Here is a 25,834-nt window from a genome sequence, read left to right on the forward strand (position 1 = left end):
AGTGGCCAGGGAAGTTCTTTTTGGGGAAATGACATGTAAGCTGAAGCCTGAAGGATGAGAAGGAGCCAGATGTGCAAAGAGGTAGGGAAAGAATATTCCTTAAGAGGCACAACAGACTCAGAGGTCCTTGAAGGTCTTCAGGCAGGAAAGAGCTAAGAGGTACTAGAAAGTAACTGAAAGCTTGTGAGAGCAGAGGGGGAGTGGAGTAAAACGAGGTGGGGGAGGCAAATGGAGGCCATATTCTACAAAGTCATCTTAAGGAGTTTGGGATTTTTCTATTATATTGGGAAGACATTGAATTTAAGCAGGGTAGTGATGAGACTTGCTTTACTTTTTTGTTTTAACTTTTGTTTTTAGCAAAGTAATCCATGTATGTAACTTAAAAATCAAGTGGCAGAGGAATAGTTTTTATCGAAGAACCACTGTCACTTGCCCTTGCTTCCAAAAAAAAACCAGGTCAAACGCGTTGCCGTGGAGTTGATTCCCACTCATAGCAACCCTAAAGGACAGAGTAGAGCTACACTGTAGGGTTTCCAAGGAGCAGCTGGTAGGTTTGAACTGTCAGCCTTTTGGTTAGCAGCCAAGCTCTTAACCACTGTGCCACCAGGGCTCCTGCCCTTGCTTAAAGGTAGTGAAATTCAACTCTTTGAATGTTTGTTTTGGTAATGTTTGTAAGAGATATGCTTATAATGCTATTTTTTTTAATCAACCTTACTCTGTATCTATTGACTTCTGCATATGATTGTTGACTAAGGGTCTGTAGTCACTTATCTGAGACCGTTGGGATCAGATGTGTTTAGAAATTCAGAGATTTTTGGATTTTAGGAAGGTAAAATGGTACATGTATACCATACATGACATGACACCTCTGGTAGATTTTGAGCAGCAATAGTATAGTTTGGGGCAGTAGGCTCTGATCAAACAAGCTATTATTTCTATAGCAAAATACATAGTTACAGTAAGTGAATATACGTAGAGATTATATATTACCTCTTACAAGTTCATGTCAGGTTTTGCCATTAAATGAGTTTGGTGTGAATGAATAAATTTTTCTAAAGCTATTTTGGATTTTAGAATTTCAGATAAGAAATGTGAATCTGTATTTATCTCCCTCCCTCCCTGCCCCTCAGAACACACACCCATGCCTGCTACATACATATGGGCATGTGCTTTCTCTGTACCCACAGTGTGATTCTGTCTTTGTTGTTGTCATTAGTCAGTGTCTACATTATTTTGGATCATCACTGAGCCAAGTATAGCTTGTATTTGGTTTTTTTTTTTATTACTTTTTTTTTTAATTTTATTAATCTTCAAGTGAACATTTACAATTCCAATCAGTCTGTCACATGTAAGTTTATATGCATCTTACTCCCTTCTCCCACTTGCTCTCCCCCTATTGAGTCAGCCCTTTCAGTCTCTCATTTCGTGCCAATTTTGCCGTCTTCCCTCTCTCTGTATCTTCCCATCCCCCCTCCAGTCAAGAGTTGCCAACACACTCTCCAGTGTCCACCTGATGTAATTAGCTCACTCTTCATCAGCATCTCTCCCCCCCGCTGACCAGTCCCTTTCATGTCTGATGAGTTGTCTTCGGGGATGGTTCCTGTCCTGTGCCAACAGACGATCTGGGGAGCATTGCCGCCGGGATTCCTCTAGTCGCAGTCAGACCATTAAGTATGGTCTTTTTATGAGAATTTGGGGTCTGTATCCCACTGATCTCCTGCTCCCTCAGGAGTTCTCTGTTGTGCTCCCTGACAGGGCAGTCATCGATTGTGGCCGGGCACCAACTAGTTCTTCTGGTCTCAGGATGATGTAGGTCTCTGGTTCATGTGGCCCTTTCTGTCTCTTGGGTTCTTAGTTGTTGTGTGACCTTGGTGTTCTTCATTTTCCTTTGCTCCAGGTGGGTTGAGACCAATTGATGTATCTTAGATGGCCGCTTGTTAGCATTTAAGACCCCAGATGCCACATTTCAAAGTGGGATGCAGAATGTTTTCATAATAGAATCATTTTGCCAATTGACTTAGAAGTCCCCTCAAACCATGTTCCCCAGACCCCAGCCCCTGGTCCGCCGACCTTTGAAGCATTCATTTTATCCCGGAAACCTCTTTGCTTTTAGTCCAGTCCAATTGGGCTGACCTTCCTTGTATTGAGTGTTGTCTTTCCCTTCACCCAAAGCAGTTCTTATCTACTGATTGATCAATAAAAAACCCTCTGCCTCCCTCCCTCCCTCCCCCCCTCGTAACCACAAAAGTATGTGTTCTTCTCAGTTTTTTCTATTTCTCAAGATCTTATAATAGTGGTCTTATACAATATTTGTCCTTTTGCCTCTGACTAATTTCGCTCAGCATAATGCCTTCCAGATTCCTCCATGTTATGAAATGTTTCAGAGATTCGTCACTGTTCTTTATCGATGTGTAGTATTCCATTGTGTGAATATACCACAATTTATTTACCCATTCGTCTGTTGACGGACACCTTGGTTGCTTCCAGCTTTTTGCTGTTGTAAACAGAGCTGCAATAAACATGGGTGTGCATATATCTGTTTGTGTGAAGGCTCTTGTATCTCTAGGGTATATTCCAAGGAGTGGGATTTCTGGGTTGTATGGTAGTTCTATTTCTAACTGTTTAAGATAACGCCAGATGGATTTCCAAAGTGGTTGTACCATTTTACATTCCCACCAGCAGTGTATGAGAGTTCCAATCTCTCCGCAGCCTCTGCAACATTTTTTATTTTGTGTTTTTTTGGATTAATGCCAGTCTAGTTGGTGTGAGATGGAATCTCATCGTAGTTTTAATTTTCATTTCTCTAATGGCTAATGATCGGGAGCATTTTCTCATGTATCTGTTGGCTGCCTGAATATCTTCTTTAGTGAAATGTGTGTTCATATCCTTTGCCCACTTCTTGGTTGGGTTGTTTGTCTTTTTGTGGTTGAGTTTTGACAGAATCATGTAGATTTTAGAGATCAGGTGCTGGTCTGAGATGTCATAGCTGAATATTCTTTCTCAGTCTGTAGGTGGTCTTTTTACTCTTTTGGTGAAGTCTTTAGATAAGCATAGGTGTTTGATTTTTAGGAGCTCCCAGTTATCTGGTTTCTCTTCATCATTTTTGGTAATGTTTTGTATTCTGTTTATGCCCTGTATTAGGGCTCCTAGGGTTGTCCCTATTTTTTCTTCCATGATCTTTATCGTTTTAGTCTTTATGTTTAGGTCTTTGATCCACTTGGAGTTAGTTTGTATTTGGTTTTTGAATTAATAATTGCTTTCTCTTTTTATTTGCTTAGTTTTTTATGTGTTTATGGTTCGTCCTTCCGAGATACTTCAACAGAACTATAAAATTCCTCTTAAGCTTTTCCTCACATGTTCTGACACATTACATAGTCCATTAATTCCCTCCCTCCTAGCTCCCTGTTCCCTGGTGTACGTTGACCCTTATGAGGCAGGCCTCTTCTCTCTCCTATGTTGGATCCCAGTTTTCTGAATCACAAGTCATTTTCTCTCTTGATTTCCTCCTTTGTTGTGCTGAAGCTCAACCTCTATAGCTTTCCAGGCCCTACTGTGTGACATACAATGTTTTGGGTTCTTGTGTGTCTGGAAATATCTTTATTTTACTCTTCTGCGTGTATGGCTACGTTGTAGGTTCCTCCTAGAATTTTGAAAGAATTGTTGCATAGTTTCCTAGCATTGGGATCCAGCAATGGCAGTGTGGGCACTGAGTCTTACTCCGTTCTGGTTCTGTTCTTTTGCATATGACCCATTTATTCTCTTTGAATTGTTTAGGAATTTTTCCCCGTTGAAATTTTATGATGCTGTATTTTAGTGTGGGTCTTGTTTCATTCACTCTGCAGTGAAAAACTTTGTGTTTTCCACATGTTCAGTTTGTGAGATGCCTGAGACATCCAAATTAAGATGTTAATATTCATTTGCATAGGCAGAATTTGCATTCAGAGAAAAGTTTGGGCTAGAGATAAAAATGTGGTAGATGTCACCATTGGCTGAGAGCAAGCACTTGAGTAGAAAGTGTAGCTAGAGAAAAGAAGATGGCCCTGGACTGAGCACTGATGAAGTATAGGCCAGAGCGGTGGGGAAAAATGAGAGTCTGTTGCCACAGAGCACAGTACGGTGAGATGTGTGTCGTAAGGTAAGAGTTGTCAGGGGTGTTACTGCAGGCTTAGCATTTCATCCTGGTGAATAAGAAGATACAGGTGAATGCAGCACTTGACAGGTCCCCATGTCTTACATAGCAAGGCAGCCTCCTACTCCTCCTACGGAATGTTGACTTTTACTTTTTCTGTCATCTGCGGGATATTATTTTGTAAATATCCATAGTTTCTTAGGGTTGCAGTGACAAAATGCCCCAAAGTGACTGACTTTAAAGAACAGAAATTTATTGTCTCAGTTCTGGAGGCTAGAAGTCCAAGTCAGGTTATCTTCCATTTTGATTCCTTCTGAGGGTTCTGAGAGGGAAACTTCTATGCCTTTCTCCTAGTTTCTGGTGGCTGCCAGCAATCCTTGGCATTTTCTTTGCTCTGCTTATAGATGTATCTGCTTCCCTTGTCACATAGCATCTGCCTTCCCGCCGTGTGTGTCTCTGTCTCCATGTTTGCTGTCCCCCTTCTGTAAGACGTCACTCAGAAGGGGATAGGACCTGCCTTACTCTAGCGTGACCTTGTCAACTTAACTAATAATATCTTCAAAGAAAGACCCAAACGATGGCAGATTTACTGTTATTGGATTAGGACTTAACCCTTTTGGGGGCACAATTCCATCCATAGCATATCCTTAGCCTGTAGAGAAGTGATGGCTCACACATAACAGGCACTTAATAAATACTTGTTCATTGAATGGGTCTCTCTTGCTGCATACAAATAGTGCTGGATGACCATCATCAGGCTTTAATCAACTGGTGAGTATACTCCAGAGAAGTGAACTTTTGTTGATTTTCTTCTATCAGAATCACTTCTCAATAATTTCAAGAACATTCTTATACAAATTACATGAGAATTCATTGACCACAGTGATTTTAATTAAGCCTTTATTTTATAATTGGTGTGGAAGGTCTGTGTTGGTACAGAACTCTGGTCTGGAACAAATGGTGTTTTTCCAAGGACTTATTGCATTTTAGGTATTTGGCTCAGGCTATATTTGAGTGCTACTTTGAGGAGGCAGCTCTTCCCCAGTCATCTTTTGAGTGCCTTCCAACAGGTGGGGGTGGGGGTGGGGGGGTGCTCATCATACCTTCTTTCACCAACATAAACGGTGACCATACACATGGACCTCACCAGATGAAACACACAGAAATCAAATTGACTACATCGACTGTGGAACAGACCATCAATTGCTTATATGCAAGTTCAAGCTGAAACTGGAAAAAATCAGAGCAAGTCCACGAGAGCCAATATATGACCTTAAGTAGATCCCACCTAAATTTAGAGACCATCTGAAGAATAGATTTGATGCATTGAATACTGGTTACCGAAGACCAGACAAGTTGTGGAATGACATAAAGGACATCATCCATGAAGAAAGCAAGAGGTCACTGAAAAGACAGGAAAGAAAGAAAAGACCAAGATGTATGTCAGAGGAGACTCTGAAACTTGCTATTGAGTGTCGAGCAGCTAAAGCAAAAGGAAGAATTGATGAAGTAAAAGAACTGAACAGAAGATTTCAAACGGCCTCTCGAGAAGACAAAGTATTATAATGACATGCGCAGAGAGCTGGAAGTGGAAAACCAAAAGGGAGGAACACATTCGGCATTTCTCAAGCTGAAAGAACTGAAGAAAAAATTCAAGCCTCGAGTTGCAATAGTGAAGGATTTCATGGGGAGAATATTAAACAACACAGGAAGCATCAAAAGAAGATGGAAGGAATACACAGAGTCATTATACCAAAAAGAATTAGTCAATATTCAACCATTTCAAGAGGTGGCATATGATCAGGAACTGATGGTACTGAAGGAAGAAGTCCAAGCTGCTCTGAAGGCATTGGCGAAAAACAAGGCTCCAGGAATTGAAGGAATATCAATTGAGATGTTTCAGCAAACGGATGCAATGGTGGAGGTGCTCACTCGTCTATGCCAAGAAATATGGAAGACAGGTTCCTGGCCAGCTGACTGGAAGAGATCCATATTTATGCCTATTCTCAAGAAAGGTGATCCAATCGAATGTGGAAATTATAGAACAATATCAATATCACATGGAAACAAAATTTTGCTGAAGATCATTCAAAAACGGCTGCAGCAGTATATCGACAGGGAACTACCAGAAATTCAGGCCAGTTTCAGAAGAGGACATGGAACCAGGGATATCACTGCTGATGTTAGATGGACCCTGGCTGAAAGCAGAGAATACCAGAAGGGTGTTTACCTGTGTTTTATTGACTATGCAAAGGCATTTGACTGTGTGGATCATAATAAACTATGGATAACATTGCGAAGAATGGGAGCTCCAGAACACTTAATTATGGTCATGAGGAACCTTTACATAGATCAAGAGGCAGTTGTTCAGACAGAATAAGGGGATACTGATTGGTTTAAAGTCAGGAAAGGTGTGCGTCAGGGTTGTATTCTTTCACCATACTTATTTAACCTGTATGCTGAACAAATACTATGAGAAGCTGGACTATATGAAGAAGAACGGGGCATCAGGATTGGAGGAAGACTCATTAACAACCTGCATTTATGCAGATTGACACAACCTTGCTTGCAGAAAGTGAAGAGGACTTGAAGCACTTACTAATGAAGATCAAAGACCACAGCCCTCAGTATGGTTTGCACCTCAACATAAAGAAAGCAAAAATCCTCACAACTGGACCAGTGAGCAACATCATGGTAAATGGAGAAAAGATTGAAGTTGTCAAGGATTTCATTTTGCTTGGATCCACAGTCAACACCCATGGAAGCAGCAGTTGAGAAGTCAAATGACGCACTGCATTGGGCAAATTTGCTGCAAAGGACCCCTTTAAAGTGTCGAAAAGCAAATATGTAACCTTGAAGACTAAAGTGTCCCTGACCCAAGCCATGGTATTTTCAATCGCATCATAGGCATGTGAAAGCTGGACAATGAATAAGGAAGACCGAAGAAGAGTTCATGGCCTTTGAATTGTGGTGTTAGCGAAGAATATTGAATATACCATGGACTGCCAAAAGAACAAACAAATCTGTCTGGGAAGAAGTGCGGTCAGAATGCTCCTTAGAGGCAAGGATGGCGAGACTGTGTCTTACTTACTTTGGACAAGTTATCAGGAGGGATCAGTCCCTGGAGAGGAACATCATGCTTGGCAGAGTACAGGGTCAGCAGAAAAGAGGAAGACCCTCAACGAGGTGGATTGGCACAGTGCCTGCAACAGTGAGCTCAAGTATAACTAGGATGGCGCAGGACGGGGCAGTGTTTTGTTCTGTTGTGCATGGGGTTGCTATGAGTCGGAACCGACTCGACGGCACCTGACAACAACATATTTGAGTGCCTGTCTCTATGAGACCTGGTGCAAGGCACTAGGACACAGCTGTGAAAAGATGGGATGTGGTGTGTGTCCTTACGGAGCTGCAGACAAGAAAAGACAATAAACTTGATTTTGGTTTTGGAATTCTATGTCATCGTTGTGTACATATGTTAACTTTATTTTTTCCCTTCCTTTAAGGCATTTGTTTTCTGAAGCTCTCCCATACTGTTCATTTTATGTGTTTGATGTTTAAGGGACAAGCTTTGGAGCCCAAACAGGAAGCTTTTCAAGGCCAGGAAGCAGCAGTCATGATGGATCAGAAGGCGGCAGCATTGTATGGGCAGACGTACCCAGGACAGGGGCCCCCAATGCAAGGAGGCTTTACTCTTCAGGGACAGTCATCGTCCTTTAACTCTGTGATGAGTCAGATGAGCCAGCAAGGCAGTTTTCCTCTCCAGGGAGTGCATCCGAGGGCCAGCATCGTGAGGCCGCGGACGAGCACCCCCAGGCAGCTGCGGATGCAACTTCAGCAGAGGCTGCAGGGCCAGCAGGTAACCAGTCACAGGATCTCCTTTGGCCACAGGAAAAGTGACTTTCCATTTGGCCTCCTTTTTTCCGTTTGTTTTCAGACATGTCCCTTTGAGCTCTTGTGTAGACTTGAGGGTGCCAGTGGGCCCAGCACCCATGGGGTCTCCATCCCTCATCAGCAAAAGCAATTCATTTTGTTTTTCTTCTCTGTAAGATTTTATCTGTGTGGACCTGTGTTTGGAGGGTGGTCACGATAGAATTGATTACCTCCATGGGGCAGTTCTACTCTGTCCTACAGGGTCGCTGTGAGTCGGAATCCACTCGATGGCAGTGGGTGGTTTTTATAAAAATATGCCATTGCACAGATTAAAAAGTAAAAAATGTCAGACTTGCTCTTGGGGGAAAAGACAAAAGTGTTTCTTGATGACTTTATAGTCTTAAAGGTAAGTTATATATTTTAAAGTCCTTAATATTAATAACCAATATTTAAACCTTTTTTTTCCCTCTACATTTAAAAAATTTTGTTATCGGTGATATACACAGCGAAACATACTCGCCAATTCAACAGTTGCTACATATACAGTTTAGTGACATTGATTCCATTCTTCAGTCATGCATAGGCATTCTCTCCCTCCTCCTGAGTTGTTCCTTGTTAATGTGAGCTCACTGTTCCCTGAATTTCCTATCTAATCTTTTAAGTTGCTTTTGTCAGTTTGATCCCATCTAGGTAGTTCTTAAAAGAACATAATGCTCAAGGCAGGCCTTATTTACTACTAGAGCTAACCAACCTAAACCTTTTTGGTTTCAACATTTTTTCTGGAACCTCTGCTTTCTAGATGTTTTATAAGATTTGAATTCTTTTAAAATATCCAAGATGAGATTTCTATTTTTTCAGTTTCCTTAATCCCAGACAAGTCTTTCAAAATTTAATTTTTCATATTGTTTATTATGTTAGTGGTGGAACTGAACGATATAAGCCGGTGAATGAGTGAATTTAAAATTCAGTGAGCTAGAGACTCTCCAGGTCATGAATATTCCTGAAATTCAGTTTAGGTATGTAGGAAAGCTCTGTTAATGCATTCATGGTACCATTTTACTTTTTATCATTTCTTTCCACTAGACGTTAACCCAGAAAAGGTAGCAGAAGAGGTAGTTTATTCAGTGTTAAAACTGTGATCAAGTTAAAGCAGTTTCCCCGAGTGCCTAAATAATCCCAGAGAAAATCTAACTTTATAAACCCTTTCAGTTCCTGTTGAAGATACTCTTTAAACTGCAAAATTACATTTTCAGTTTTCTCCCCAGTGCCCAACAGTAAAGCTCCATTTGACAGCTCAAAAAGTTAATGCCGAAAAGTTCAGTTTAGATTTGGGGAGCTGGTGATGTAACCAGGTTAACCAGTCTGGAAATACTGTCAAGACTTCATTGGGTGGGGCTGAGGATTTATAAAGCAGTGTTGGGCTTGTTAGCATGCTCCATTTACATCCTAACCAGTTTGTCTTTCCTCAGTTTTTGAATCAGAGCCGTCAGGCACTGGAAATGAAAGTGGAAAATCCCACTGCTGCGGGGGCTGCGATGATGAGGCCCGTGATGCAGCCACAGGTGAACTCACAGGTGAGAATAATGTGTCTGTCTGCATTCACTGCTGTGTCCCCAGCTCCCAGCACAGGGACTGGCCCATGTTTGGTTCTATGTTAAAAGAATAGAGTAACTCCAGGTTTCTTGTGTAAGAAGTAGTTCCACAGCCCTACCACCTGTTTTTTTCTCCCTTCATTTCTGCTCTCTTGCTAGTGACTAGGAGGAAACAGAGGAAAGCAATTCCTTCATTAAAACTACAGATTAAGTGGGTTTTTAAATTAATCGCCTTTGTGATTAATTGCTGTGCTGTAGAAAAGCTGTTACTTGCTTTTTAACAATTTAAAACCATAAATCCCTAACCTTCTCTCTTCCTGGATTATAAATCTACCTAGATAGAATGTGGTAAAATGTTCACTGGGTAAAATTTTGAAATGATAAGGAATATAAAGAAGAAAATAAATAATGCATAATCCTACCCTCAGTGATAGCCTCTGAGGTGACTTGTTCCCCATTGTGAGAGGGGTGATGTTAAAGTCCTTGTCTCTGCCTAGAGCCAGAGTCAGAGATAGTGTTAAGGTATTTTCCTAATGTGTGAGGCAGATGACTACACAAAAACCTACTGTGCTTTGAAATATTGTTCATACTTACCATTACAAAGTATATTAACACCTGTGAATGCCCAGTTTTCACTCTGGGCTTGCTTGGAAATGCTGACAATCTGCGTGTTCTTGATAATCAGACATCAGTAGAGGCTAAGCTAGGATACCTTCCAAAAAGATGGTAAAAATTGGCTCCTTGGAGATGGTCTCCCCCAGCTTGTGCAGCCAGAGCCCCCTTCCTTGTCCAGTGCCTTGATCACTCACTCCCTTAACCTCTAAACAGCTTCTCCATTGCCTTCACCTCTCCTTTCAGAAGAACGGGTTCCTGCTCATCTGAGTGTAACCCCATACTTTTTATGCTTCCCTTCTTGTCCCCCCCCCCGCCCCCGCCAGTTTCAGCTCTGCCCTTTACTATCATATAGTTTATTTCATAGTTCCTGAGAAGTTTCTCCTCAGATTCTTCCTCTAAATGCTCTCTCTTTGAGGAGGGGTTTCTAACTGTGTTAAAGCTTGTTGACTCTTTTTGTTCAATTTGTCTCTTGGCCCTAATAAGCGATTTCCAGATCCCTCCTCCTCAGCTGCTCCCCTCACCGAGATTGCCAGAAAGCCTGTATCATAAAGAACAGTGGACCCTTTCTCTTTTCCTTAATTACAAGGAAAGGTGCCGCATGTTTAGTCTGTCCGTGTACTTCCTAAGGCATTGTGGGAGTACTGGATGTATGAAGCTGCCTGCTGTTGGTTTGCGTGTGTAATTGTGTTCTTTCGTGGGTATTAGCAGGGCTTTCTCAACGCCCAGATGGTCGCCCAGCGGAGCAGAGAGCTGCTCAGTCATCACTTCCGACAGCAGAGGGTGGCGATGATGATGCAGCACCAGCAGCACCAGCAGCAGCAGCAGCAGCAGCAGCAGACGACCCAGGCCTTTAGCCCGCCCCCTAATGTGACTGCCTCCCCCAGCATGGATGGCGTTTTGGCAGGACCTGTGATGCCCCAGGCTCCACCACAGCAGTTTCCATACCCACCAAATTACGGTAAAGTTGACAGTGAAAATAAACAGCCTTCCGCAGTGTGACATTATCAAGGACGTAAGATTCACTAGATCTGTTGGCACATTAAAAATAAACAAGAATACTTCTAACTCCCCCTTGTTATTGCACAAAAAAATGAATGGATTAAAATAATGGAGAACTGAAGTGCTACGGTGCACACACAGGTCATTGAGGCAGATGGATTGTATCATATTTGAATATTTTTCTTAGACCTTTTTTTTTTTTTTTTCCCAGCTCTTTACCTCTTATTTGGAAGGACTACAAGTTTGTTTTTTCCTTCTCATACGTCCCAGTATAGTAGAACTTTAAAAAGTCTCTTAATGTTTGGTTGAGTCAGGGAGAGGCTTTTTTTAAAGTCCCCTTTCTTGGTGCCTTGGATTTATTATTAGTTATAATAATCAGCCTTTGAGAGGTTCCGGGGACATGGAGTGGGGAGTGGAACTTATTGGGGGAGATTACATTTTAGGATTCAGCCGTGCCTGATAAGAACAGTAGCTCCTCTGCCCTCTAAAAGAGGGTGGAGTGATCCTGAGTCCCTTTTGTACAGAAGGCCCCACTTCCACCAGAAGTAATCTAAATAGTGTGCCTTTCTGTAATATGCCTATCACTTTAGATGGCATTTTGACAAGAGGCCAGAATAACCAAGATACAGCATCTTGTAGTACTTTATACCTTATTGTCCCACCCCCACCTTATTTTTTTCTTTTTAAATAAAAATTACTACAGAAAGCTGATATTCTGAGGAGATACCATGTGAGTGTGTTATTGTAATTGCTTGCCTTTTTTTTTTCTTTTTTAAAGGAATGGGCCAACAACCTGATCCAGCCTTTGGTCGAGTGTCTAGTCCTCCCAGCGCAATGATGTCATCAAGAATGGGTCCCTCCCAGAATCCCATGATGCAGCACCCTCAGACTGTACCAATGTATCAGTCCTCCGAAATGAAGGGCTGGCCATCGGGGAACCTGGCCAGGAACAGGTGAAGAGCAGTGGCCTTAAATGTCATTCACACTCTGGTACCGTAGTTCAGAAACTTTTTCCACTTTTCAGTCAAGCTCGTTTGGATGGGGAGATGACAAGCCCTGCGTTCATTTAGAGAATGTGCTCTTTGGTGTGCCCAGGTTGAGACCCTTTCATTCTGTGCACGTACTCATTGGGTAATGAGCGCAGATAGCTGTGAGAAACTGAATGAAGGCTGCCAGGGAGTTTCTCTCTGATGTTACTGTTCGCTACGTTTGACAAAATTGTGACAGTCTGTTTGCAAGCCCTGTGTTGCTAAAATGAGTCTGGAGGTAATTCCACTCTTTCTTTACAGCTCCTTTTCCCAGCAGCAGTTTGCCCACCAGGGGAATCCTGGGGCTTATAGTATGGTGCACATGAATGGCAGCAGTGGTCACATGGGACAGATGAATATGAACTCAATGCCCATGTCTGGCATGCCCATGGGTCCTGATCAGGTATGGGGGATCCCGTCCTTACCTTTGTAAAAAAACATTCTTCCCGTTCTTTGGAGAGAACCAAAGCTGCAGTTGAAAGGTCCTATGTAGATTTTAACTCGATATATTAACTTAAAAATACAGTCATTTAAAACAAAACAAAACAAAAACTTGATTTGAAGGCATTGGGCCATGAGATACTTTTGGTAATATGGAATCTAAGGAATTCGAATCAGTCAGCTAAAGCCACACAGCAAGCCATGAGTATAGACATGAGGGTTTTTTCTGTTGTGCAAGGCACATCACTTACTCATGTTTTTTCTGGTTTCTAACAGAAATATTGCTGACATCTCTACAGCAGGACCTCCAAGGACATCATTTGTACAAATGACAATGCACTCGAATTAGCAGGAGGTAAAGAATCATTGTTTCAGGCGTCCAGCCTTGAGGAAACGACCAGCTTCGATCTCTGTCAAGGGTATTCCAAGTGATGTCATTTGAACAGGGCTGGATTTTAAGCTGAAGTGCAATATCTACCTGATTTTTTTTTTTTTTCCCCCTCTGTGTATCATGGTGTTGAAAACAGACAAATACTTTTTGAGATTCTGCCTCCTAGGGATGTGATTCTGGAGATACGGAGTATTCCTGATTGTGAAAGCCTCCCGTTGTCACTTCTTTCTGCCTTGTTACCCAGTCTGTCAGAAGTAATGGTGGGCCAGAGAAATTGGAGAAGCCAAGAGCGATGAAACCATCTGTGTTCTCTAGTTGCAGTGTTGGACAAAGAGCACAGCCTCAAGTCTTGTCACGACCAGGCAGTTTCTGTCATGTTGGCCTTTGTCCTAGTGGAAGTGGCATTTCTGAGTTCTTTTAATTATACTGTTGAGTCGCTCAGTCCCTGGCTTTCTCCTAACTAGAATTTTCATTTGCTCCTAATATCCTGTAATACTTCACCTCCAGGAATTGTCACTGATGCCAAGTGGCTTTGCAGAAGGGAGAAATGAGCTGACAGTATTTAATTGCAGCAGTAGCAGTTTTTTCACATGCTCATGTGCAGCCGAGTGCACTTTATTTAAAAAAAGCAATGGATAAATGCAATATTTGTGAGGTCTTGAGGAATGGCGAAACCACATTCCTGGTTTTTTGTCTAAACGAAACTGTTGGACAAGAATTGTGATTTGTTTTGAAAGTACTGGTGTCACCCTTTGCCTATATGGTAGAGCAATAATGCTTTTTGAAAATAAACTTCAGCAAACCCAAGGCCAGGTACTGCATTCTGAATCAGAATTTCGCAGTGTTTCTGTGAATAGATTTTCTGTGTAAATAGGACCTTTAAGATATTGTATCATGTAAAATATGTATATACCTCTTTTTGTAGGTCACAACAACTCATTTTTGCAGAGTTTGTGAAGCAAAATATTTAACATTGTTGATTTCAGTAAGCTCAGCGTGGTGAGGTTACAAACGAGAGACAGCCCCTCAGCCACCTGGGGAGGGGACAGTGATCCACAACGTGTCCTTTCCCAGCCTCAGATGCCTCGCTCTTCTCAGTCTCTTATTCTAAACCTAAATGTTTTTGGAGGAGATCAGTTGTTTAGATGTCTGCAGTTGCATTTTTTTTCTTTCTAATGCCTCTGCCATAACTAAGCACTTTGTTAATTTTGGGGGAAAGACTAGAGATGGGTAGATAAACTTTTTAAAAAAGGTATCAGGAGTTTAAAAAAAAAAATTGATTAAAAAAAAATTCTTTTGGATTTTAGATGATCCGTAAATTAAGTGATAGCAATTCACAGTTTTTTTTAAATTGAATATGTTGCCTTTTCATCATTTTAGGAGTGCTTTAAGGTTTTGGTTGTTACGACCTGAATCCCGCATTGAGATCTTGCCCACATTGAGATCTCAAGTAGACTCCTTCATGTGCGGCTTCCAGCGTCTGTCCAGCTGTCTTGTCATTCTGCTGTTGTGATACTTGCACTATGTCCCTGTGGGATAGAATCATGTCATTGTTATTTCCCACAGAGCTTAGTCCCCAAATCAGCCAGTCTGACTGGGTGCCCTTGCACCCTCCTTTTCTGCTCCCTGACACTTTTCTGCTATTGCTACTGCTTGGCACCTATAGTTGCCAGTTGAGAGTAGGGAGAAAAAAAATCAGGTTTAATTCCCTATATCTGGGTTACTTATGTGGTTCAAACAGTTGAACGAAATTGGGATTTTGGAATATCTATGGATTTCAAACGTCTGTGCCAGCCTTGGTGTCGTTTCCTAGCAATAATTGAGAGCCAGTTGATTTTTTTTTTTTTTTTTTCAATTTCAAACATGTTTAGCCAGTATTTCTAGATGTCTCTGAAGGTAAGATCATTGAATTTCTTTGACTTGATTAAGTGAAACCTGGTATTTTCAGAACCACCACCAAGTTTTCACATGGATTTTATTTTCTCAACAGTGTGTATACAATTATGAGTTTGCCACTTCTACCCCTCCCTGCCCTCAAGGTCAAAAATAAATTTAAGATTGTAACTCCATAAACTTCTATCATGGTGGCCTGTACTTTTCAGATACCATATTCTGCCCTTTGTTTGAAGATAGAGGCATACATAGATGAGTAAGAGTCTCTGTCTTTTTAGACACAGCTGTGTCGTGTGTGTCTGAACCTTCCTTGTTTAAGTCATGTGTGGGGAGAGATAGAATGGTGCTCTTACCTTTCTTGACTTTTAAAAATTATTAAAAACAAACAAGCAAACAAAAGAAACCCCCCAAAATTTTGTGATTCTTTTCCTCAATCCTGACTCCAGGCTAACTGGAAGGCAGCACCCCTTTTATATGGACAGAAACAAAGTTTAGGATAAGTTTTTATATTTTCTACTTGTTCATTTTATTGGTGTACACTTAAGATTTTGCCTTTCTTTTAATAGATGCAGTCTTTGAGGTAATTTGTTGTTTTTACTTTTATTGCCCTTTTACCTTTTTGAATAATTGTTTTTGTACTTCCACTGCCTACCTCCCCTCCCACTCCTCTCATTTTTCTAAACCTTCGTATCTGTTGGGTGAACAGTTTAAGTAATCTTTCCATTTGCTTTTAGAATGTGGAATATTTCCAGTACTTACTTTTGCTGAATCCAAAGATATATAAGTATATAATATATATATTTTATAAAGATCAAAATGATATAAAGGAGATACATGTTTCTTCCTTGAAAAAACAAATGGAAATTGCGTTGTTAATGTTCATGTTATGGTGACACTTTCCTAAACTGTGCATCTGGACTGACAGGTGTAAATATCCGTAAACAGGACTAAGTAGTTCATCAGTATTTAATATCTGAGGTGAGTCGGGGGTATGTAGGGTAGGGGTCTACAGGAGATAATTGGCTTGCTGCCCTAGAATTTGTTTAATCCAGAAATATCTTCAGCTGGAAAGTAAACAGAATTGGATTGCCTGTTACCCATATGCCTGTCCAGTTCCCTTTTGATTTGCAGAAGCCATGAGTTTTGTTCATAAGTGGGAGATTCATTGGAGCAAAACCTTTAGGGTAGGCGAAAATTTCCCCAGCAAGGGAGCAAGAGCTGTTTTCCAGCCCCAAGGCGACTATTTACTTACGAGCAGGGTGTTTTCTTTTTCCTTCTCTCTCTCTCAAATATGTGGAATTTTGAAGAAGATGGAAATGTCATTCTGAGAGCAATATTCAAATTCTCAGGAATTGACGTGTAGTATTGAGAATGAATTCAGTTTCAGTCAAGTTTACATTAAGCGTTTGGGGAAAAAAAAAGTCTTTAAATCATTCTTTACACTGCAAAGACTCCAGACCACATGGGATAACTTACGAGATGGTTTGGTGGTAAGCTATGACTGCTTGGCTGATTGTTTTGGATGTCGTTGTAAATAAAGGTTTCTATTTAAAATTGGAACTTAGGAGCTTGCTTGCCTTTTTTTTTTTTTTTAATTTTATTGATTAAATTCATGTTAGATTGAGGGTAAAACAGACTGTTAAGCTTAATTCGAATAGCAATAGGTGTTTCTATAAGGTCAAATTTTTTTTTTGTTGGGGATGGATCCTTGGCCTCTTTGGGGCATTGAAAAGCATGGGAATACTTTTTAATAAAATCTGAGTGCTTAGAAATTCTCTGCATCAACCGTCAAATGAGAAATGGGTTGGAGTAGGAGATTGCTCCCATTTTCCCTTTCTGGATTTCTGACTGCTACACAAAGAAGGGCTGTGTGAGGTGACTCGCTTTGTGTAGTAATACTTTTTTAAAGTGAAGTCTTAAACCTGGTGTGATGTGAGACTTGCCTGGGAGATCTCTGAGGTATGGTATAGTTCAGTAAGAAATATGGTAAGTATTAATAATTTATGACCATCTATTCACCTTTTAAGGAATCGCTGGGTGGTGCAAATGGTTAAGTGCTCGGCTACTAACTGAGAGGTTGGTGGTTCGAGTCTATTCAGAGACTACTCAGAAGAAAGGCTGGCAATCTGCTTTTGAAATTCAGCCATTGGAAACCCTGGGGAGCACAGTTCTGCTCAGAAACACACGGGGTTGCCATGAGTCAGGATCAACTCAATGGCAGCTGGTTTAGTTTTGTTTTATTCCCCTTTAAAAGACCCTCTAAACCCAAAGCAGCTCCTTCCAAAAAGGTGTTCACTGGTAGTACCTTGGATGATTCTTTATCTTAAACCAAACCCAACCAGATAACTCTAAGAATGGCCTTTTACAAAATGTCGAAGGTGCTTCATTGGCTAGGGTTTTGAACACTGTATGACAATACTTAAACTACAAAATTTCTTTACAAATAAAATTTCATTAAAACTTGGGACATACATCAATTCCATTTCTTTTCAGTACCTTAAAAAACATCGGTTCCAGGACAGATCACAAAGGAACACTGAGAGAAATGGTATCTGGGCAGGAACAGACATGCCTACAACTGCACGGGGTTCTTAACACTGGCCACAGAGCGTTTATTGACATCACCACTCTAGAAAATTGGGTTTTCTTAATTAGATTCCCCTAAAAGTTCCCATGTTGGTTACATTTAAATGGTCACATATGTACAGTAAAGTCCAGTTCTTCAGAGGCAACCAGGGTTGTAGTGCTAGGTAAATGGTCCCTTTTTTTTTGTGCTATTGATTCATTATCAAAATCTTTTCACTGTTTCCAGCATCTGTCTGCAAGTTGCCTCTGTCTTGTTTCTTAGTTCCTTTGTGACGAGCCAGAAGAATAAGAGGGTTTAAAACAGGATTGTTGTTCCCATATGTTAAAAAAAAAAAATCCAGTGACTTTCACCCTTGGGGGAAATTTCCAAGAAAATACTTCTGTTCTTTTTCCCTTCTGAGCCTTGCAGAGAGGGTTAGTGTTAGTGGTGACTTTTTGATATGAAAATGCGTTTTGTGCGGCTGGTGAGGTATAATCCAAAGCAAAAGCAGGTGCAAAAATGGACTTCTGAAGTATCTCTACTCCCGATGGTTATCCTCCAGAATTTGCCATGTTGACTGAAAGCGCAAGGTCTGTCTGTTTCAGGCCTTCTGGCTAGCAGCACAGGTCTGCTTGAAATCGCATGTGGTTTTCACTGCCGGAGCAGCGCACATCGCTGTCTAGTCATGAAGCCCCTTTAGGTTTGGAGGTCGTCTTAGTGCTTCTTAGCCTAGCCTTCCCAGCCTTCCCACAGTTGGCCCCTGTATAACAAAGCAAACTCAAATTAGTACTTGACTGCTGTTTACACACTTCTTAGTCACACAGCTGAGTTAGCTTTGCTTCAGGGATGTGGCTGCTGAGAAGGACTATTCTAAGTTACTTGGAAAGGGGTTACTACCACCTAGGTCTCAGGTTTGCAGGTGGCTCACACACCCCATGGCTGGCAAGCATGGCATTTCAGGATCTGGAAAGAATAGTGGCTAAAGAGTGTAAGCTGTGAAGATTCTGTGCTGTGATAACTTTATTGTCCCATTAAAGCCACAGAGGTTTGTTTACATACGTAGAACGAAATGTGTAGAGCCGAGATTGCACAGGGTAGCTCGCTGAGGTCATTGGTTTGCTTGCATGGTATCTTAATGTCAGGTCAGTTGCCAGTATTAAAAAAGGGTTTTTAACACATATCTGTGTATCTGCACTGTCTCAGTGCATTAGATCTGGCAGACTGTACCTCATTCCTGCTTGGAAAGACTGGCAGCTCCCTGTCGACTAGTTGTGAACTTCACAGGTGGCCACAGCCTCCACACAGCCTACTCACTGGCACTGAGTGAGAGTTCTGTAGCGTGGACTTTAGGGAAGTCGTTTACACGAGGCCACCCTGCTGCTGCTATCACGGACCAGTTAACACTTCTGTTTGCAGTCACAGCCTTCAAGATGTCTGGCAGTTACACTAGTTAAATGCTGCTTAACTAAGTAATACCCTGAATTTACTGAGCAGCACAGATGATTGCACAGAGAGCAGCAGTGTATCAGACAAGGCGACGAGGTGTTAATCTACAACATAAAACGTATCCCAGCATGTTATCTTACAGGAAGCACGTTCCTGCCTCCCCTCATGGGAACGGATGAAAAATGGCATGCACACAGGAAAAGCACAGAATGAAGCAAGCCAGAACCAGTGCTCTCTGTATAAACTGGTTCCTCAACTCACAGTGATCTGGAAGCAGGTCTCTTCATTTCTGGCCACTTTCGACGCTGAAACTGCCTAAGTTTTCAAGTGTCAAAAGGAGAATGAGCATTAACCATCACCAAGAAAGACAGAGCCATCCCCAAAGAACCAGACACAGAAGGTCTCCTTAGGTGTCACCTATCACCGATGGGTAAGCCAGGCCCCTGGCAGACCAGAGAGAGGGCAGTCTCTCCACAGGACAGGTGCATCCTCACAGAGATTATTAGGTTAATGGATGGACCGAGAGACTGGCCCTTTCCTCAGGCTTTCAGGACAAAATTGAATACCTGTATTGCTCGTAGCTTCCTCCATCTTTAAGTCCTAAATGAGGGAGACATGAACAAAATAGACAGTTTAGGGCAAAAATGGTACAAGCAATGACATTGTATAAACCCTCACTTAAAAAAAAAAAAAAAACACTTTAGGCATTTAGTCACCGTTCCATAACGTTGATAGTGTTTCCTAGTCGGAGTAAACCAAGTCAGGAGGGGAACTTGCCCTAAGACTCCTACGTTGCCCTTGTAGATTGCCTATAGTACTATCACATCCGTTTTAGGACCCTGATGAGTTCATTCAGCATTGGCCCTGGTCATGGTGGAGGCAGTAGACAGGCACTAAGGCTTATGCGACTTGGGACCAAAAGCCAAGGGCCATGAGAAAGGCAAGGTGGCGGGGAAAGTCCCTGTGTCTGGGCTCTCTGGAAGGTTCCTAGAGGACATGGCAGAGTGGTCAAGTGCATGGGCTTTGGAGTCAGCCCACCTGGTTCACTTCCCTCGTTCCTTAAAACGAGGATGGAAGATTGTCAGTGCCCGCAGAGCACTCACAGTGCCTGGCCACAGTAAGTGGTCAACAGACAACTGCGTTTAGGATCGTGAAAGCAGCACTTTTATGGGTGTTAGGAAGGTGTTTCTCCATCAGTGAGAATTCTGATTGGAGCAGGCTCGCCTGGAGCAGGCAGTGTTCTTGGAATGTGTTCTGTAAATGTATTTGCTCTCCCTCCTTGGTAACCAGCTGACTGTAGCACCTGGATTCTTCCTCCTGAGCTGCTTGGCGTTTTTCCTGATATGAACTTTATGTGGTCTTACTAGGTACAGGTAAGACTCCCAAGGGCCTTCAAAGACAGGTTTATGGGCCAGTCTGTCTGCACTTCGTTGTAGCTACTAATGGCTTTTTTTTTTTTTTAAATCTTAAAATTACCCAATTTGTATCCTGAACTGAAAGGATTCCTGACTGTGTCCTGCATGAAACACAGGAGTTACCTGTGACTCGTAATTTGTTACTTCTTTATCCCCCGCCCCCATCACCACGTTCTGTGGGCGTCACGACCTAAATCTTAAGATTTCCTTCTTCACTGCTACTGCCTTAAGTCCAGGCCACCATCGTCTCTCCCCAGATTACCGTGTCACCCCACTTTCCCCATACTACCCCCTTTCTCCTGGTCGCTGGCCCTGGTCATGGTGGGGGAGGTGGGCATGTGCACTTAGCATCTGTTGTTGTGTGCTGTCCAGTCGATTATGACTCATAGCGACCTGATCTGACAGTGACGGAGTAGAACTGCCCGGTGGGGCTTCCCAGGCTGTGAATTGCCGGTTCTTTTCTCCCGCAGAGCCTCTGGTGGGTTTGAACTGCTGACATTTCGGTTAGCAGTTGTGCACTTAACCATGGCACCGCCAGAGCTCTTTACTGAGCAGCTATTGTTTTTAAATGTAGATTGTCCATTCCCCAGGTTAAAGCCCCTCCACTGGCTGCTTGGTGCACCCAAGACGAGCTACACTGGGCTCTTTCTGGTCCTCAAACATGTCTCAATCTCAGAGCTTGTTTCCACTTCAGATTCCTGGAATGCCAGCCTCCCACGTTTTCACATGGTGGATTACTACTTCTGTGTAAAGATTCCGTGGCAGGTGCCACTTTCTGGAGGTGTTGTCCTTGACCCCTGCTCTACTCTGCCCCCTCCCACTCTGAGGCTGTGTTACATCATTCTGTTGACTCCATGAGGCAAGAGGCTTCCCACCATGGACTGCTGTCCCCAGCAGAATGTGAGTCCTTGTGAGGTCAGGGGGTGTGTACATCTTTTTCCTTTCTAGTGACCAGCCTGGGTCCAGGTTTATGTTCTTCATAAATGTTTGCTGAATGAATAAATTAACAAAATGGAAGAAAATCTGAGAGAAAGTTGTGTGTTTGCTGTGCAGGTGGTCCAGGTGCTCCTTCCTCTCAGGAAGCACAACTCATTGAAAGCCCATGGCACTGCCTGATGTGGGCAGGGGCATCCAGACGCTTCCAGATGATTGGTCTTTCATTGTATCACCCCCAACTCCTGGGCAATTCCTGGTTCACTCTTTGGGACACACCAGGACATCTTATGTTTCTTCCTATGGTAACCCCCACCTTCCCCCCGACAGGCAGCTTGCCCCATATGGGGTGCTGACTCACCCAGGTCCATGTTTCGGGTCCGGGGGTTACACTGCTTGTAACCCTTGCAACTCCTTAGCTCCATAAGCTGGACGTGCAGCTGATTGAGGATCTCCCTGTCCAGCGTGTTCACCGCATTCATCAGCTGGTTGGAGGAAAGGCATGTTGTCAGCAAGGTGGGCATGGGAACCCTCCATCCTTTCCTAAAAACCAGGGGACTTGTTTCAGGCAGGTGAGGAGTGGAAGGTGCTATGGGATGGGGCCCTACTGACCCCAGCAAGTGCAGAGTTTGGGATAGTTAGGACTGCGTTTTGGCTTCTAGCCTCACCAATCCCTCGCTCCATGAGAGAATGAAAACCAGCTCTGTGTACCTGGCAGTGAACTCCTGGAGCTGCTGTATCCCAAGCCTTGTATTTCTATGCAGCTTTTACTCATAGGCCCTCAGTTCCTGGGAAAGCAGCCTTGTGATGACAGGCTGGTTGGGACCTGGGTTCTTGCCTAGTATGGGAGCTACCAGTGACCACCTAACCCACCACTTCTCTGCCCTCTTTTGTAAAATGCAGGGCTGAACTGAGGAGGAAAACTGGCAGCCTACTTGGTATTTAAAACTAAAATTCAGCAGCTGAATAAGGATCAGATTTCATGTGAAAAATTATCTTCAGGGTTTTCTCAAAACATTGAAGATTGGACAAAACCAAGGCCACACCCCTGAGAAGCAATAGTGCGGGTCAGTAGTGACCATCGCGAGGCATGGGCTTTCCAGCTCACCGTACTCCGCTGCTTCTGTTGTGAGTGGTTCCGGGCCGCTCCAGTCATTGATAAGTTTAGGTGACTTAATAAATGGAAGTGCTAGGAACGTGCTATGGAAGTGTGAGTTGTACAATGCATGGTTCCTGTAGGCCCTGGAGTCTGCAGTATTTGGCCTGGCCCTTAGGACCCCTGCAGCAGTTCAGTTCTGGGGGATCTTCCAAAGTACCAGCAAAACCTAGCTGAACGTCGACATTTTCCTAGGAGTGGAGACTGTACAGTACCATCTCACAGATGAGGAAATGGGGGCAGAGAAAGGCAAACTGAAGAGAGTCCTCCAGTTCCCCATGGCTTCACAACTCACTCTCTCAGGGACTCAACGGGACGTGGAAAATCTATTGCCACTTCTCCAGGAGCCTAACTGGCAGTTTCTGTGTGCCCACCTTCCCGTTTCTCCTGTTTGCGTTACCCGTACCTGGTAGGGGTCTGTGTTGAGATCAAAGTACTCTAGGAAGCCGGTTGCAAATTCACAGAAAAGGAAATTGTGCGTCTCGTTGATGGTCCGCATGCACCAGTATGTATTGTTGTTGGCGCTGGTGCAGGCACAGAAGGGCCCCACTGCCAAGGGGAGGGAGAGAAAATGCCCCACGTGCCTGCAGGAAGCCCAGCCTCCCGACAGCCCTCCACGCCTGCTCCTCAGATGCTAAGTGACTGGGGCACGTGCTGACCCTGGTGGCAGGGGACCTGTTCCTGAAAGACCTAGGGGACCTGGTGTGGAGCAAGCACAAGTGCAGGTGTGGGGCGGGAGGCATCCTGGGTCACCCTGAGGCTTTGGAGAAGCCCCCTGGGCCCTGCCCCCCTGCCCAGGGCCTCCCGCTCCCTTGCTCCTCCCTTGCTCGCTCACGGGTCCAGAGGGGCGCTGTCTGCCAGTGCTGGTTGTCGTGGGTGAAGCACGTGAGGCCTGGCATGCTGCACGTGTCGTTGTTCTGCAGCCGCTTGAGCAGCTTGCGGAGTTTCTTCTTGCGCTTCTGCTCCCGCAGCAGCCACACCTTGTCCTTCTCCTGCAGACCCTTCCTATGGGCACACAGCGCCACAGCCCTCACACTCCTCAGGCCCTGCCTCGGGGCCTCCCAGGAATCAATAAACAGTCTCTGGGTGGTGCAGATGGCCAAACGCTGGACTACTAACCAAAAAGGCTGGCGGTTCAAAGCCACCCAGAGGTGCCTCAGTAGCCAGGCGTGGAGATCTGCTTGAAAAGTCACAGCCTTGAAAGCCCTATGGAGTTCTACTCTGCACATAGGGTTGCCATGATTTGGAATCGGCTTGAGGGCAACAACTGGGATCAATGACCCTGAGCCTCTGCTGCTCCTGCCTCCCAGAGGCTGGCTAGGACCTCCCCAGCAGGAGAGCTGGGGAGCCTAGCAGTAGAAGGTCCCCACTTCGGTGCAAGGCAGAGTGGGTACAAGAACCCAGTCTCCCATCCTCCCAGACCCTGCTTCAGCGCCCAGGCAGCAGAGAGGCAGAAGAGTCAGGGGAATCCTTGCACTCCTGCTCACACCTCCCTCCGTCTCTGTGCACTGTCCCCGCCTGGTGGGGCTGCAGCAACTCGCTTTGGCCACAAGGGGGCTTCTGGATCCCTCAGTGTTAAAGTGGGAGAAAGAGCTCTTCAAGGGCTGCCAGACTGGCCGGGAAAAGCCCAGATGTCTTTCTCTTCCCTGTTTTAGTGAAAAGGAGAGTGGCCTCTTCCCCCTGGGCCTTGGGCCTTCCCCTGCTGGGGCTCTGCTGCCCCTTACCTGAAAGGATGCAGACTGGAGCCTTTGTGCTTGAGGCGTCCTTTGTGCTGCTGGGCGTGGTAACTGGAACAGACCCCAGCCCCGGCTCAGAAAGGGCTCTCAGGACCCCTGTGGTTTTCTGGGGTTCCCCAGCGTTGCCCCTGCCCCGCCCCTCCCCTTTCTCTGGGGTAGTGGTGGGGAGGGAGCTATTCCAGGGCAGTGCCTTCCTATCTGGCTGGCTCATTCAGGCAGGAGTTGGGAGCCACTGGCTGAAACCCTCAGGCCAGAAGGTCGGGGCAGATACAATCTAGCAAGGCTAGCAGTGGGGCCTGGCTGCCGGGGCTTCAGCCTCAGCCTCCCCAGGTTGCCCCCACCACCTCACTCTGGGCTTGGTCAGAGGCCAGCACCGGGACCTGTGTTTTCCAAGCCCTTTCTAGAAAGGGGAGACCCTGGTGGTGTAGTGGTGAAGAGCTGCGGCAGTTTGAAAACACAGGTGCTCTGTGGAAACCACGGGGCAGTTCCACTCTGCCCTATAGGGTCGCTATGAGTCGGAATTGACTCGTGGGCAATGGGTTTGGGTTGTTTTTGTTTTGTTATTTTCTAGAAAGGTAGCGGAGACTAGAGCTGTGCTGTCCAATATAGTAGCCACTCGCCTTGTGCGGCTATTTAAATAAAAAATACTTTTTCTCAGTTACACCAGCCACCTTTCAATGCACTAGAGCCATGTGGTTAGTAGCTGCTGTACTAGACAGTGCAGGACGTAGATCACTGCCACCAATGTGAGAAGTACTGTTTACTGTGCTGTTCGAGAGTATGGTCCCTAGGGCCAGGGGTTCCCTGAGCAGGTAATGTGGACCCGAAGCCACAAGGGCTGTTTCCGAAAAGGCAGACGCCCTTTTCCCTACCTGGGAGCCCACTCCCAATTTGGGTCTGCTTCCCGTTAGCAGTGCATGAACACAGGCATGTGGTGGGCAGCCTGAGGGGTTTTGTATATGCCCATGTGGCTAACAATGGGGATGGTGTTACGGATTTTTTTCTCACCCTGAGGGGAAGAGATGGGATAGAAGATAATGAAAGGGGAATGGTGCCCAGGCTGGTGGCCCTGTGCTGCCTCACCTGATTTTGTGGCAGTCGCATTCTTCTGGCCGCTTTTTCTTCAGGTGACCTCGGACTTCCCTGAGGTTCTTAATTTTGTTCTGCAGGGTTTCGATCTGAGGGAGGGAGCAGATGAGGTCCTGAAACTCTGGTAGGGCCAGGAGAGAAGGGTTGGCCTCATGGCCTGCCCCCCACCAGCCTGGCCTTCCGCTCAGCAGTGGCCTGCATTCCCCGACAGATGCCAGGGTCCCTGAGTAAGAATCCTGTGGGGACCTCCCTTCGCCTCTCTGGCTGCTGGTCTCACTCAATTCCTCCAGCTGCAGTACGGGCCCTTTCCCTGGGTCTGGCCTCACTGCCTCCTGGGGTGGATGGTGGGGCCGCCAAGCTCACGGTGGCTGAGAACATCTCCCCCCGAGCCTTGTTCACCTCATGGTCGATGTGCAGCTTGTGGTCTTTCCAGGCCTGCAGGGACTTGTACAGGTCCAGGTCACACTGGACCGTGTCATTCTCTAGAATGTAGCACCTGCTCGAGAGAAAGGATCACGTGTAGCCTTGAGGGACC

General features: G+C 44.5%; 2 protein-coding genes across 20 annotated transcripts in view; one reads left to right on the forward strand and one right to left on the reverse strand.

Annotated features, from left to right (window-relative positions):
* Window positions 1–19,686, forward strand: part of NCOA3 (nuclear receptor coactivator 3) — a 129,428-nt gene extending 109,742 nt beyond the window's left edge. For 13 of the 16 annotated variants that reach the window (XM_064276173.1, XM_010591770.3, XM_023550349.2 and 10 more), the window contains 6 exons: window positions 7,689–7,985; window positions 9,469–9,573; window positions 10,912–11,164; window positions 11,984–12,158; window positions 12,495–12,636; window positions 12,951–19,686. In XM_064276173.1, coding sequence (XP_064132243.1) covers window positions 7,689–7,985; window positions 9,469–9,573; window positions 10,912–11,164; window positions 11,984–12,158; window positions 12,495–12,636; window positions 12,951–12,962 — 984 coding nt within the window. In that variant the 3' untranslated portion in view covers window positions 12,963–19,686. The remainder of the gene's footprint in view (window positions 1–7,688; window positions 7,986–9,468; window positions 9,574–10,911; window positions 11,165–11,983; window positions 12,159–12,494; window positions 12,637–12,950) is intronic. The other 3 variants (XM_010591772.3, XM_023550354.2, XM_064276174.1) reach the window with 2 other exon arrangements.
* The window catches only part of SULF2 (sulfatase 2), a 144,598-nt gene continuing 131,875 nt past the window's right edge, over window positions 13,112–25,834 (reverse strand). For all 4 annotated transcript variants that reach the window (XM_064276176.1, XM_064276175.1, XM_064276177.1 and 1 more), the window contains 9 exons: window positions 25,699–25,795; window positions 25,294–25,388; window positions 24,199–24,261; window positions 23,310–23,479; window positions 22,881–23,023; window positions 21,680–21,803; window positions 19,537–19,570; window positions 19,232–19,285; window positions 13,112–18,284 (listed from right to left, as the gene is read on the reverse strand). In XM_064276176.1, coding sequence (XP_064132246.1) covers window positions 18,254–18,284; window positions 19,232–19,285; window positions 19,537–19,570; window positions 21,680–21,803; window positions 22,881–23,023; window positions 23,310–23,479; window positions 24,199–24,261; window positions 25,294–25,388; window positions 25,699–25,795 — 811 coding nt within the window. In that variant the 3' untranslated portion in view covers window positions 13,112–18,253. The remainder of the gene's footprint in view (window positions 18,285–19,231; window positions 19,286–19,536; window positions 19,571–21,679; window positions 21,804–22,880; window positions 23,024–23,309; window positions 23,480–24,198; window positions 24,262–25,293; window positions 25,389–25,698; window positions 25,796–25,834) is intronic.

The sequence above is a fragment of the Loxodonta africana genome, chromosome 24, assembly GCF_030014295.1.
Source record: "Loxodonta africana isolate mLoxAfr1 chromosome 24, mLoxAfr1.hap2, whole genome shotgun sequence".
NCBI classification, from domain to species: domain Eukaryota; kingdom Metazoa; phylum Chordata; class Mammalia; order Proboscidea; family Elephantidae; genus Loxodonta; species Loxodonta africana.